Source organism: Salvelinus namaycush, chromosome 8 (genome assembly GCF_016432855.1).
Source record: "Salvelinus namaycush isolate Seneca chromosome 8, SaNama_1.0, whole genome shotgun sequence".
Taxonomy (NCBI): Eukaryota; Metazoa; Chordata; class Actinopteri; order Salmoniformes; family Salmonidae; genus Salvelinus; species Salvelinus namaycush.
This window is the reverse complement of record NC_052314.1, coordinates 64,960,215-64,974,945: the sequence shown is the minus strand read 5'-3', so window position 1 is coordinate 64,974,945 and position 14,731 is coordinate 64,960,215. Positions and strand designations below refer to the sequence as shown.

The following is a 14,731-nucleotide window of genomic DNA, read 5'->3' as shown; positions in this document are numbered from 1 at the left end:
ACAGCAAAATTATACATTTGCATTGTTAAATGTATTCTGTTGAGTCTACTGTGCTAACTTAATGTTGTGTCTGATAATGTGTGAAACATAACTACTGAGACACAGGAAGCAACAATCAGGAAATAAGTTGGACTTTTAATATGCAAATACAAACAAATAAAACATGACGTGTGCGTGGGTTAGAGAGCCTGTGTGCTTTAACCATTCGTACATTGCTACAACACTGTATATATATATAATATGACATTTGTAATGTCTTTATTGTTTTGAAACTTCTGTATGTGTAATGTTTACTGTTAATTTGTATTGTTTGTTTCACTTTTGTGTATTGCCACCTCACTTGCTTTGGCAATGTTAACACATGTTTCCCATGCCAATAAAGCCCCTTGAATTGAATTGAATTGAATTGAATTGAATTGAGAGAGAGAGAGAGAGAGAGAGAGAGAGAGAGAGAGAGAGAGAGAGAGAGAGAGAGAGAGAGAGAGAGAGAGAGAGAGAGAGAGAGAGAGAGAGAGAGAGAGAGAGAGAGAGAGAGAGAGAGAGAGAGAGAGAGAGAGAGAAAGTTGTGTGCACTGTAGGCTACTGTATGTTGTCATGGTGATGTTAAACCACTTTCTCACAAATCCAGTTGAGTTTGCTGTCACACGACAAGTCATTCCATGCCTCCAGAGGACCCTGATCATTACGTATCTCAACACAGTCCTCCTCACCATTTTCTGGTTTGCCACCACCATTATCAGGCTGTGGGTCATACCAGTACCTATAGGGTTAAAAACAGTCAGATATCATGGTTAATACCAGTACCTATAGGGTTAAAAACAGTCAGATATCATGGTTAATACCAGTACCTACAGGGTTAACAACAGTCAGATATCATGGTTAATACCAGTACCTACAGGGTTAAAAACAGTCAGATATCATGTTTAATACCAGTACCTACAGGGTTAAAAACAGTCAGATATCATGGTTAATACCAGTACCTACAGGGTTAAAAACAGTCAGATATCATGGTTAATACCAGTACCTACAGTGTTAACAACAGGTAGATATCATGGTTAATACCAGTACCTACAGGGTTAAAAACAGTCAGATATCATGGTTAATACCAGCACCTACAGGGTTAAAAACAGTCAGATATCATGGTTAATACCAGTACCTACAGGGTTAATAACGATCAGACGTCACAGTTACAACATCATAATCCTAAATAATATACAGAAATGTTTCATAGTTAATTGTCTTGACTGGTATCATCAATATCAGTAACCTGCATAGAAAAAGGTTGAATGGAGCCTTATTGACAGATTAGTTATCATCTCTCACCTTGTGGTCAGTGAGGTGCCGTCCACCCATTTCCAGGTCCCCTCAGTAACAGAGTCAGTCAGACCAATCCAGACTCTCTTCTTGAGGTTGACGAGAAATGTCTGTTGTTGAGAAAGATAAATATATATTCATATGTTTGATCATATCTAACCGTCTCTCTCTCTCTCTCTCTCTCACCTGTTCCTTATCACTGTTTATGATCACCAGGTCTGCTCCTCTCTTCAGACAGTCCTCTCTGCTCTCATTCCAGGTTTTAGTCTCAGTAGACAGGAAGTACCAACTGGATTCAATCGTCTGCCAGCCTTCAGGACAACTTTGTTCTATAAGTTGAAAACATGTATTTCCTTCAATTTATCACGCTGGGCACTTAATGAAAGAACACAGACTCATGATCAGTTCTGTGTTGTTAATGATCATTTATTATTGTAGGTTTACTCACTGACATTGGAGGTTATACGGTAACATGTCATGGCTGGTTAAACAGTAACATGCCCTGGCTGGCTATACAGTAACATGTCCTGGCTGGTTATACAATAACATGTCATGGCTGGTAATACAGTAACATGTCCTGGCTGGTTATACAGTTACATGTCCTGGCTGGTTATACAGTAACATTCCCTGGCTGGTTATACAGTAACATGTCCTGGCTGGTTATACAGTAACATGTCCTGCCTGGTTATACAGTAACATGTCCTGGCTGGTTATACAGTAACATGTCCTGTCAGGTTATACAGTAACATGTCCTGTCAGGTTATACAGTAACATGTCCTGGCTGGTTATACAGTAACATGTCCTGGCTGGTTGTACAGTAACATGTCCTGGCTGGTTATACAGTAACATGTTCTGGCTGGTTATACAGTAACATGTCCTGGCTGGTTATACAGTAACATGTCCTGGCTGGTTATACAGTAACATGTCATGGCTGGTTATACAGTAACATGTCATGGCTGGTTATACAGTAACATGTCCTGGCTGGTTATACAGTAACATGTCATGGCTGGTTATACAGTAACATGTCTTGGCTGGTTATACAGTAACATGTCCTGGCTGGTTATACAGTAACATGTCCTGACTGGTTATACAGTAACATGTCCTGGCTGGTTATACAGTAACATGTCCTGTCAGGTTATACAGTAACATGTCCTGTCAGGTTATACAGTAACATGTCCTGGCTGGTTATACAGTAACATGTCCTGGCTGGTTGTACAGTAACATGTCCTGGCTGGTTATACAGTAACATGTTCTGGCTGGTTATACAGTAACATGTCCTGGCTGGTTATACAGTAACATGTCCTGGCTGGTTATACAGTAACATGTCATGGCTGGTTATACAGTAACATGTCATGGCTGGTTATACAGTAACATGTCCTGGCTGGTTATACAGTAACATGTCATGGCTGGTTATACAGTAACATGTCTTGGCTGGTTATACAGTAACATGTCCTGGCTGGTTATACAGTAACATGTCCTGCCTGGTTATACAGTAACATGTCCTGGCTGGTTATACAGTAACATGTCATGGCTGGTTATACAGTAACATGTCCTGGCTGGTTATACAATAACATGTCATGGCTGGTTATACAGTAACATGTCCTGTCAGGTTATACAATAACATGTCCTGGCTGGTTATACAGTAACATGTCATGGCTGGTTATACAGTAACATGTCCTGGCTGGTTATACAATAACATGTCATGGCTGGTTATACAGTAACATGTCCTGTCATGTTATACAGTAACATGTCCTGGCTGGTTATACAGTAACATGTCCTGGCTGGTTATACAATAACATGTCCTGGCTGGTTATACAGTAACATGTCCTGGCTGGTTATACAGTAACATGTCATGGCTGGTTATACAATAACATGTCCTGGCTGGTTATACAGTAACATGTCCTGGCTGGTTATACAGTAACATGTCCTGTCTGGTTATACAGTAACATGTCCTGTCAGGTTATACAGTAACATGTCCTGTCATGTTATACAGTAACATGTCCTGGCTGGTTATACAATAACATGTCCTGGCTGGTTATACAGTAACATGTCCTGGCTGGTTATACAGTAACATGTCCTGGCTGGTATACAGTAACATGTCCTGGCTGGTTATACAGTAACATGTCCTGGCTGGTTATACAATAACATGTCCTGGCTGGTTATACAATAACATGTCCTGGCTGGTTATACAGTAACATGTCCTGGCTGGTTATACAGTAACATGTCCTGGCTGGTTATACAGTAACATGTCATGGCTGGTTATACAGTAACATGTCCTGGCTGGTTATACAGTAACATGTCCTGGCTGGTTATACAGTAACATGTCATGGCTGGTTATACAGTAACATGTCCTGGCTGGTTATACAGTAACATGTCCTGGCTGGTTATACAGTAACACGTCCTGGCTGGTTATACAGTAACATGTCCTGGCTGGTTATACAGTAACATGTCCTGGCTGGTTATACAGTAACATGTCCTGGCTGGTTATACAATAACATGTCCTGGCTGGTTATACAGTAACATGTCATGGCTGGTTATACAGTAACATGTCCTGGCTGGTTATACAATAACATGTCCTGGCTGGTTATACAGTAACAAGTCATGGCTGGTTATACAGTAACATGTCATGGCTGGTTATACAATAACATGTCCTGGCTGTTTAAACAGTAACATGCCATGGCTGGCTATACAGTAACATGTCCTGGCTGGTTATACAATAACATGTCATGGCTGGTTATACAGTAACATGTCCTAGCTGGTTATACAGTAACATGTCCTGGCTGGTTATACAGTAACATGTCCTGGCTGGTTATACAGTAACATGTCCTGGCTGGTTATACAGTAACATGTCCTGTCAGGTTATACAGTAACATGTCCTGTCATGTTATACAGTAACATGTCCTGTCTGGTTATACAGTAACATGTCCTGGCTGGTTATACAGTAACATGTCCTGGCTGGCTATACAGTAACATGTCCTGGCTGGTTATACAGTAACATGTCCTGTCATGTTATACAGTAACATGTCCTGGCTGGTTATACAGTAACATGTCCTGGCTGGTTATACAGTAACATGTCCTGGCTGGTTATACAGTAACATGTCCTGGCTGGTTACACAGTAACATGTCCTGGCTGGTTATACAGTAACATGTCCTGGCTGGTTATACAGTAACATGTCCTGTCATGTTATACAGTAACATGTCCTGGCTGGTTATACAGTAACATGTCCTGGCTGGTTACACAGTAACATGTTCTGGCTGGTTATACAGTAACATGTCCTGGCTGGTTATACAGTAACATGTCCTGTCATGTTATACAGTAACATGTCCTGGCTGGTTATACAATAACATGTCCTGGCTGGTTATACAGTAACACGTCCTGGCTGGTTATACAGTAACATGTCCTGGCTGGTTATACAGTAACATGTCCTGTCTGGTTTTACAGTAACATGTCCTGTCTGGTTTTACAGTAACATGTTCTGGCTGGTTGTACAGTAACATGTCCTGGCTGGTTTTACAGTAACATGTCCTGTCTGGTTTTACAGTAACATGTTCTGGCTGGTTATACAGTAACATGTCATGGCTTGTTATACAGTAACATGTCCTGGCTGGTTATACAGCAACATGTCCTGTCTGGTTTTACAGTAACATGTCCTGTCTGGTTATACAGTAACATGTCTTGGCTGGTTATACAGTAACATGTCCTGGCTGGTTAGACAGTAACATGTCATGGCTGGTTATAAAGTAACATGTCCTGGCTGGTTAGACAGTAACATGTCCTGGCTGGTTTTACAGTAACATGTCCTGGCTGGTTATACAGTAACATGTCCTGGCTGGTTATACAGTAACATGTCCTGGCTGGTTAGACAGTAACATGTCATGGCTGGTTATACAGTAACATGTCCTGGCTGGTTATACAGTAACATGTCCTGGCTGGTTATACAGTAACATGTCCTGGCTGGTTATACAGTAACATGTCCTGGCTGGTTATACAGTAACATGTCCTGGCTGGTTATACAGTAACATGTCCTGACTGGTTATAGTTGGGACACCTTCTTCTTTTCACCTTGTTATCTGATTCCTGAGTAACTTCCTGGTCTTCTGGGGGAAGTTCCACCCACATACTGCGAAGCAACAAAACATAGAAACATACACATGCATACACACACTAGGTAACATAGGCACTATACACACACGTACACATGGATTTTGTGTTGTAGATATGTTGTAGTAGAGTAGGGACCTGAGGGCACACATTTAATATGTTGTGAAATCTTTTGTGAATGTATTGTAATGTTGTTAAAATGGTTTGCTTCTTAATTTTGCTGGACCTCAGGAAGAGTAGCTGCTGTCTTGGCAGGAACTAATGGGGATACATAATAAATACAAATACATACACCAGACACAAACCCTCTTATATGATCTCTTACTACTCTATATCACTGATTAACATATTGGATGTATACATGTTAATAATGTCTCTGTATGATTTTAAAAATAATCAATAACCAGACCCTGGTTAAAATACTCTTTCAAATCTGTCAAATACTTTGAGCTTTCAGGACAATTCTATTGGTTCCATTAAGCCAGGCAAGCTCAACCAAGCACAGCTAAATTATTTGGGTTGTATTCATTAGGCATCAAACAGAAGAAAACAAACTGAAACAGGGAGTGACTAACTGTACCTGTCCAGTAAGAATAACATGTTTTCATTTGCCAAACATTTTACTATGGTGTCTCCTAATGAATACTTGACCCTGGTCTGATAATAACCACTAACCACTGACAGACATGCAGACAGACATACAGGAAGCTGTTAAAGGAAGTCAGTGGTATGGCTAAATATGAGTTGGCACAGCAACACATGCTGAAATCAACTGAAAGTACAATACAATAGATGCTCCAGCAATAACTTCCCTAAACTCTCTGTGTCCCAAATGGAACCCTATTTCCTACATATTGATGGACCCTGGTCAAAAGTAGTGCACTATACAGGGAATATGGTGCCACTTGAGATGTACGTTTCATGGCATTATTCACATTCTATGTAGGTCTTATGTACTGTATCTGTTCTGAAAACACAGGCCACTTTTCATCCATGGATATAAGGTCACCACAAGTACAACAGGACATCTATAAAGAAAAAGGCTTCATTTTAAACTTTAAGAACATAATTTTATTTAATCATGTTCATCATCTGTTCAGTTTCTGAATTAGTTCAAATTAGGTGAAGGTTAGGGTTAAGGTAAGGGTCAGTTTTAGGTTTTGTCTATAATCTGTATGTCAATGGGATGCTGGTCAGAAAAGTCCCTCATGTTGGGTATAATACCTACTTTTATAAGTGTTTGTCTCCCCCTACTGGCTGTTTTCTACAAGCTCAGTTTCTTCCTTCTATTACTGTTACCTTGACCCATAGTGATAGATAGAGGACTCATCTTTATATTTGACAATGTGGGTAGCGCCATTGAGGCTACAACCCATGGGAAAACCCACCCAGTTAAAAACTTTGACTACTTTAAAAATGGTGGAAGCATGGTGGAAGCCCAGGTTTTTTTCTCGGTGGAGAGGAAGTAGGAATTGGAATCAAAGTATTAAGTATCTGCTCTGTTGAAGAGCAAAGGTGAACACATTGAGAAACTTAGCAACAAACCTTTGCCTGAAGATGGTCTCTCTCTTCAGTCAGTCAGGTTGTTGTAACTGGTCTGTAACAGAGGAGGAATTTAGCTACTGTACACAGATAACATCTGAATTTAGACCTTGTTGTGAAAGTCTGATATAGTGTAATGATTAGACAAGAATACACTCATAGACTAGTCTCAGGGAGATGTTGAGAGTGACTTGTAGAACACACAGAATCCCAAAGCTCACAGCAACCATCCTATAGAGTGTTCTCCCTGAATCCTCAGGTCCTGAGAAGATACACACTGATGGGAGAACACACATTTACACACACACACACACACACACACACACACACACACACACACACACACACACACACACACACACACACACACACACACACACACACACACACACACACACACACACACACGTATAAGAGGGTGGGGGGTGTGACATTATCAGTCACAATAGGACTGTTTCTCACAGCTTTTTTATGATATAAAGTCTAACAATCCATTCTTAAAGATGATAACTTATAAAAGCCTCATGATCTTAGTTAAACAGTTGTAACACATCAGAACCCAAAATATACCTTTTTATTCCATTATTTGTCAGCAATGATATTGTAAACAAACTGTATGTATATCCTTAAAACATGGTTAAAACTATAATGTTGATGTGATGGATGATCAGTCGTGTGTCTGTTTGTCTCTGGAGACGGACTGACTGTTTGTTTTCAAAGGTCAACTGATTCACAAAGAACACCCTGTCTCAGTCTCAGAACCAAAAGCAGAACAGAGTTACACATGCAGGAGACAAACTGGGTTTTATAGAGGCCCGTCCGAAAGAGAAAATGTACAGTGAAGGGCTGAAAGGGTGCTATGAGGAGTTCTGGGTTACATGGTCTGTTACACATTACAGTATAAGGTCCTGTGTGGCTCAGCATCTGCAGGGCTGTGGGTTCGACTCCCGCAGGGATGAAATGCACTTAAAAGTCTATGCATTCACTGTCAGGTAAGATGCTTTGAATAAAAGTTTTTCTTCTGAAAAGGAAATGGTGAAACACTAAACATGAGGGTTGTACATGCCCTCAAAAATGCAGATTCTGGCTTGGGACTGATAGTGTTAAAGGTCTATGCATTCACTGTCCTGGAAGTCACTTGCCCTCCTTGACTTACAGTACATATGGGGCTTTCTGCTGAAGCATCCCATTCAGTACATTTTGTAGCAGCATGTCGCAATGGATGTCGACGAATCCGTAAGAATCCGTAATCATTAGTCTAAAATGTTTTGCAACGGAAATAGTTTACTCCAAACGGAAAAAGATTTTGCAAAGAAAACAAGATTTTCTATTGGACTAATTAATCTGGGTCCCTCCCCGTTTGGTTCTGTTTCGTACTGTTTGGATCTGTTTGGTTCCTAGTGAACACGCCCTGTTGTCTCCTGTAGTTTATTGGCTGTAGTGTCTGGGTTCAGAGTCTGGGACTTGGTGATGACGAGACCTCCCTGATGAAACAGCACTGACGCTGGACACCGGTTGTGCTGGCATTGGTCGCCTCCAGCAGACGGCCAGGAAAGGACTGTTCTCCTTGGATACGGTTGCCACAGCAGCATCAGCAGGACATACTGGAGACAGAGAGTCAGGGGGAGAGGGGAGGGGCCGCAGGTAGCATGTTGCTTGTGACGGAGGCAGCTGGCTGATGGTATACACGTTGGATGGGACGGTGATGCACTCATCTTCGCTTGTCAGATGTTTTTGAGGGTATTCCACACATGCCTCTACAGCAGTAGGATGCATGAAGGGGAGAGTGTATGTGTGTGTGTGTGTTTGTGTGAGTGTGACTGTACAATATTGTGTGTGTGTGCAGCAGTGGAGGCTGGAAGGCTGCTGAGGGGAGGAGGGATGATAATAATGGCTGGAATAGAGTCAATGGAATGGTATCAAACACATCAACGACGTGGTTTCCATACGGTTGATATGAATACCATTCCAAACATTATTATGAGCCGCCCTCCCCTCAGCAGCCTCCACTGGACCGCAGTCTACATGTGCCCCCACTTCTGTCAATAATAAAACAGGTGCCACCACTCACCTTACTTTAGACATAGAGCTAGATTGTATAGAATGGTATGAATGGTTCCACTCTTGAATTGTGCCTGTTCAGCTTTCCAACGATAGAGCATACATCTAAATACTTTGGGCTGTGAGACTATGAGAGGAATTCTAGCCCTTCACTGAAGCATGTTCAACAGGTATAAGTGTCTGATTGTGCCCTAGTTCATGGCAAGAGGGGGAAAGTGGATAAGATGAACTCAGATAAATGTTTCTCTAGCCTTGAGGTCTCCTGGTCCTGGTTTGCTTTCCTTCCTTCTTTCTTTCTTTCTTTCTTTCTTTCTTTCTTTCTTTCTTTCTTTCTTTCTTTCTTTCTTTCTTTCTTTTCTTTCTTTCTTTCTCAGGAAACGGATCTGCATTCCAACCCACACAGGAAGCGGACAGGTCAGGAAAACTTAGCAAGACACTAGAGAGGGACAGACGGAGGTTCCAATAGCTCAGATGGATAAACCAGGGTCTGTAGTGTTTCTTCACCGGGGTCTGTAGTGTTACAACACCAGGGTCTGTGGTGTTACAACACCAGGGTCTGTGGTGTTACAACACCAGGGTCTGTATTTCTACAACACCAGGGTCTGTAGTGTTACAACACCAGGGTCTGTTAGTGTTACAAAACCAGGGTCTGTAGTGTACAACACCAGGGTGTGTAGTGTTACAACACCAGGGTCTGTTAGTGTTACAACACCAGGGTCAGTAGTGTTACAACACCAGGGTCTGTAGTGTTACAACACCGGGGTCTGTAGTGTTACAACACCGGGTTTGTAGGTCACATATTATAGATACATCAATGTCTGTCTGTTTGGGAGAAAAAAGTATTTGCAGCAGTGGACCAGGAGTTCAACTTGCTGACCACCTGACCAGAAGAACTCTGTGCTGTCATTATAATAATGGGGGCCTGGAGTTTTTGCTGGTCAGGATGGATGGAAGGAGAGACAGTAAGAGAGAGAGAGAGAAAGAGAGAGAAAAGGAATAAAGGACAACCGGTGACAGGCGTTTTGCTGAGTGTAACAGTGATTTTTCCTCTGACAAAAGATTCACCGTAGTATTACAGGGTGCAGCGTTACCATGACACAGACTGGCTGTAGAGGGCGACAGAGAGAGAAACTGTTCCTTCATAAACTCACCTCTTTGCTGAGAGATCATTACTTTAAATTGTCAGCAGGTGGCGCCAAAACTCTTTCTTTCCCTCAAGGCCCATCAAGGAAAATGTATCACTTCCTGCTTCACCTGCAGTGCAGAAGAGAAAGTAGGATACGAGTCAGACCTGGATTGAAATACGTAGGAGTATTAGAATATTATAATATTTGTATTTGAAAATACATGCCAATACTAGACTACCAATACTAAACTACATGCTAAAGGCATTGCAGAAAAGTTATTGTGCAACAGGGGGATCAAATTAACACCCTACACCTGTGTACAGCACTATCCCCAACACACCCACCACCCCATCCCACTACTTGACCCTAACAGATCCTACACCTGTATACAGCACTATCCCAACACACCCACCACACCATCCCTCTACTTTGGCCCTATCAGATCCTACACCTGTGTACAGCACTTTCACCAACACACCCACCACACCATCCCTCTACTTTGGCCCTATCATATGCGACATCAGGCCGTCGGCCTGGGAGGATGGAACCCCTTCTCTCAAAACCCCCTGTAGATCTTCTGCACTAAAATCTCTCACACTGCTGCCGCTACCACACAGTATCTTCTGGGATTTCCGCTCCATCAGCGCAGTACAATTAATGAACATGACAATAAATGCAAGAAATCTAAAACATATCCTCTCTGGATCTCTGTCTTCAGTCCTACTCAGTGGGGGGGCTCCCAGTCGAATCACTCACCCTTAGGCTATCATCTACTCTCCTCAATGCCTCAGCATAGGAAACCTTCTGCAAACCCCCAAAATAGCTGACATAACCTAAACCTGACAGGTAAGAACTCTCTATTCAAGCTCAACAAGACATATACTGGGTATTCTCAATCTCAGTCACCGGGTCTACTTCTCACCAACCGAGGACGTAAACAACACCAGAAATATTGTTTTTCAGATCTACACTCAACGCCACCCACTGATCACTCCTTTGAGAGGCACCCTGCTCCGCAGAGCAAAGCACACCACAGGTCGAGCCCTGAGATGTGTGATGTGGAGCACCCTCTGCCTCTGGATGCACAAAATCTAAACAATTCCACTTCTCGAAAATGTGACATATGTAACAGTTCCCATCTTGACACAACACATGGGTCGGCCAAAGAGTAGGGATCCACTTTTTCCCCAAATCTCACTCCTACCCGTCCAAAATCATCTCTGGTATGATCAAGGCCAAGGCTGGAAGTCTCTACTATACCTGCCGCTGCAGGCATTTCATCCTGGCTAGGCTTCATTTCAGAGAAAACATTACTGGAGACCGACTCCACCTTGAGTTTCTAAACAGAGCTAGCAGAATGATGGGATCCAAGATCCTCAAGAGAGCAAATAGATTTGTTTTTAAATTGACTTGGCTTGTATGCAGCAGACAAAGGTTTGTACTTAGCACCATTACCTCGGTTTCGCATCATCGCACTTCCACCATGTTTTGTGGAACATAACTAGCCTATTGGTAGACAGGAAGTTACAATCAGGAAATAAGTAGGAATTGTATTAATAGGCTCATACAAACATGTAAACTAGTGTGAGTGTGTTGTTTAGTATTATAACAGCAAAATTATAAATTTGCATTGATAAATGTATTCTGTTGAGTCTACTGTGCTAACTTCATGTTGTGTCTGATAATGTGTGAAACATAACTACTGAGACACAGGAAGCCACAATCAGGAAATAAGTTGGACTTTTATTAATATGCTAATACAAACAAATAAAACATGCCGTGTGCGTGGGTTAGAGAGAGAGAGAGAGAGAAGAGAGAGAAGAGAGAGAGAGAGAGAGAGAGAGAGAGGAGAGAGAAGAGAGAGAAGAGAGAGAGAGAGAGAGAGAGAGAGAGAGAGAGAGAGAGAGAGAGAGAGAGAGAGAGAGAGAGAGAGAGAGAGAGAGAGAGAGAGAGAGAGAGAGAGAGAGAGAGAGAGAGAGAGAATGGAGGAGGAAGTTGTGTGCACTGTAGGCTACTGTATGTGTTACAGTATGTTGTCATGGTGATGTTACAACGCTTTCTCACAAATCCAGTTGAGTTTGCTGTCACATGACAAATCATTCCATGCATTCAGAAGACTCTGATCTGTGCGTGTCTCAACACAGTCCTCCTCACCATTTTCTGGTTTGCCAGCACCATTATCAGGCTGTGGGCCATACCAGTACCTATAGGGTTAACAACAGTCAGATATCATGGTTAATACCAGTACCTATAGGGTTAAAAACCATCAGATATCATGGTTAATACCAGTACCTACAGGGTTAAAAACCATCAGATGTCATGGTTAATACCAGTTCCTACAGGGTTAAAACAGTCAGATATCATGGTTAATACCAGTACCTATAGGATTAAAAACAGTCAGATATCATGGTTAATACCAGTACATACAGGGTTAACAACAGTCAGATATCATGGTTAATACCAGTACCTACAGGGTTACTAACAGTCAGATATCATGGTTAATACCAGTACCTACAGGGTTAACAACAGTCAGATATCATGGTTGATACTTGTACCTACAGGGTTAAAAACAGTCAGATATCATGGTTAATACCAGTACCTACAGGGTTAAAAACAGTCAGATATCATGGTTATTACCAGTACCTACAGGGTTAACAACAGTCAGATATCATGGTTAATACCAGTACCTACAGGGTTAAAAACAGTCAGATGTCATGGTTAATACCAGTACCTACAGGGTTAAAAACATTCAGACATCACAGTTAAAACATCACAATCCTAAATAATATACAGACATGTTTCATCTTAAAGTTAACTTTGTTGACTGCTGCCATCATTGACAATATCATGTATAGAAAAAGGTTGAATGGAGCCTTATTGACAGATTAGTTATCTTCTCTCACCCTGTGGTCAGTGGGGTGCCATCCACCCATTTCCAGGTCCCCTCAGTAACAGAGTCGGTCAGACCAATCCAGACTCTCTTCTTGAGGTTGACGAGAAATGTCTGTTGTTGAGAAAGATAAATATATATTCATATGTTTGACCATATCTACCCGTCTCTCTCTTTCTCTCTCTCTCTCACCTGTTCCTTATCACTGTTTATGATCACCAGGTTTGCTCCTCTCTTCAGACAGTCCTCTCTGCTCTTCTCCCAGGTTTTAGTCTCAGTAGACAGGAAGTACCAACTGGATTCAAACTTCTGCCAGCCTTCAGGACAGGATTGTTCTACAAGATGAAAACATGTATTTCCTTCAATGTATCACGCTGGACACTTAATGACAGAATACATACACATAATCAGGTGTGTGTTGTTAATGATAATGTATTACTGTAGGTTTACTCACTGCAATTGGTAAGCCACCCGCTAAGAAAATCTCTCTCAGTCTGTAGCTGGTCTATCTTTTTAGTCAGGTTGTTGTAACTGGTCTGTAGCTGGTCTCTCTCTGTAGTCAGGTTGTTGTAACTGGTCTGTAACTGGTCTCTCTCTGTAGTCAGGTTGTTGTTACTGGTCTGTAGCTGGTCTCTCTCTTTAGTCAGGTTGTTGTAACTGTTCTGTAGCTGGTCTCTCTCTGCAGATGAGTTCTTTGAAACGTTGCTGTCTGCAACAACAATAAAGAAGAAGTTGCTTACTAAAATTGATCACATCAGAACTACTAAATCTGAATTATAAGAACTATTTAAACAGTGAAAAAAAATATAAATGTAACATTTAAAGTGTTGGTCCCATGTTTCATGAGATGAATTAAAAGATCCCAGAAATGTTTCATACGCACAAAAAGCTTATTTCTCTCAAATGTGTTTACATCCCTGTTAGTCAGCATTTATCCTTTGCCAAGATAATCCATCCACCTGACAGGTGTGGCATATCAAGAAGCTGATTAAACAGCATGATCATTACACAGGTGCACCTTCTGCTGGAGACAATAAAAGGCCACTTTAAAATGTGTAGTTTTGCCACAGATGTCTCAAGTTTTGAGGGAACGTGCATCTGGCATGCTAACTGCAGGAATGTCCACCAGAGCTGTTGCCAGATAAATTAACGTTCATTTCTCCAACATAAGCTGACTCCAATGTTGTTTTAGAGAATTTGGCAGTACGTCCAACTGGCCTAACAACCGGAGACCACATGTAACCACGCAAGCCCATGACCTCCACATCTGGCTTCTTCACCTGTTGGATCATCTGAGGGAGGGTGCTGAGGAGTATTTCTGTCTGTTATAAAGCCCTTTTGTGGGGAAAAACTCATTCCGAATTGGCTGAGCCTGGTTCCCCAGTGGTTGGAATCTGGCTGCCAAGTGGGTGGACCTATGCCCTCCAAGGCCCACCCATGATTGAACCTCTGCCAGTCATGTGGCATCCATAGATTAGGGCCTAATGAATGTATTTCAATTGACTGATATGAACTGTAACTCAGTAAAATCTTAGAAATGTTTGCATGTTGCATTAATATTGCTGTTTAGTATAGATATACTGTAGACTTACATTGGACAGACAGGCCTATGATCCCAGCCAGTAGGAGAACACACAGCAGCCCCAGACACACTGCAGCAACTCCAGAGGGTCTCTTCCACCACTGAAAATGTAC

At 41.9% G+C, this 14,731-nt stretch overlaps 1 protein-coding gene across 1 annotated transcript; it reads right to left on the bottom strand.

Annotated features, from left to right (window-relative positions):
* Window positions 1-603: 603 nt before the first annotated feature.
* LOC120052245 (CD209 antigen-like protein D) lies at window positions 604-1,793 on the bottom strand. Its single transcript, XM_038999065.1, has 4 exons — window positions 1,763-1,793; window positions 1,510-1,625; window positions 1,324-1,424; window positions 604-760 (listed from the first exon to the last, which is right to left on the bottom strand). Exons 1-4 carry the CDS (start codon window positions 1,791-1,793, stop codon window positions 604-606), a joined length of 405 nt encoding a protein of 134 aa, XP_038854993.1.
* Window positions 1,794-14,731: the final 12,938 nt, after the last annotated feature.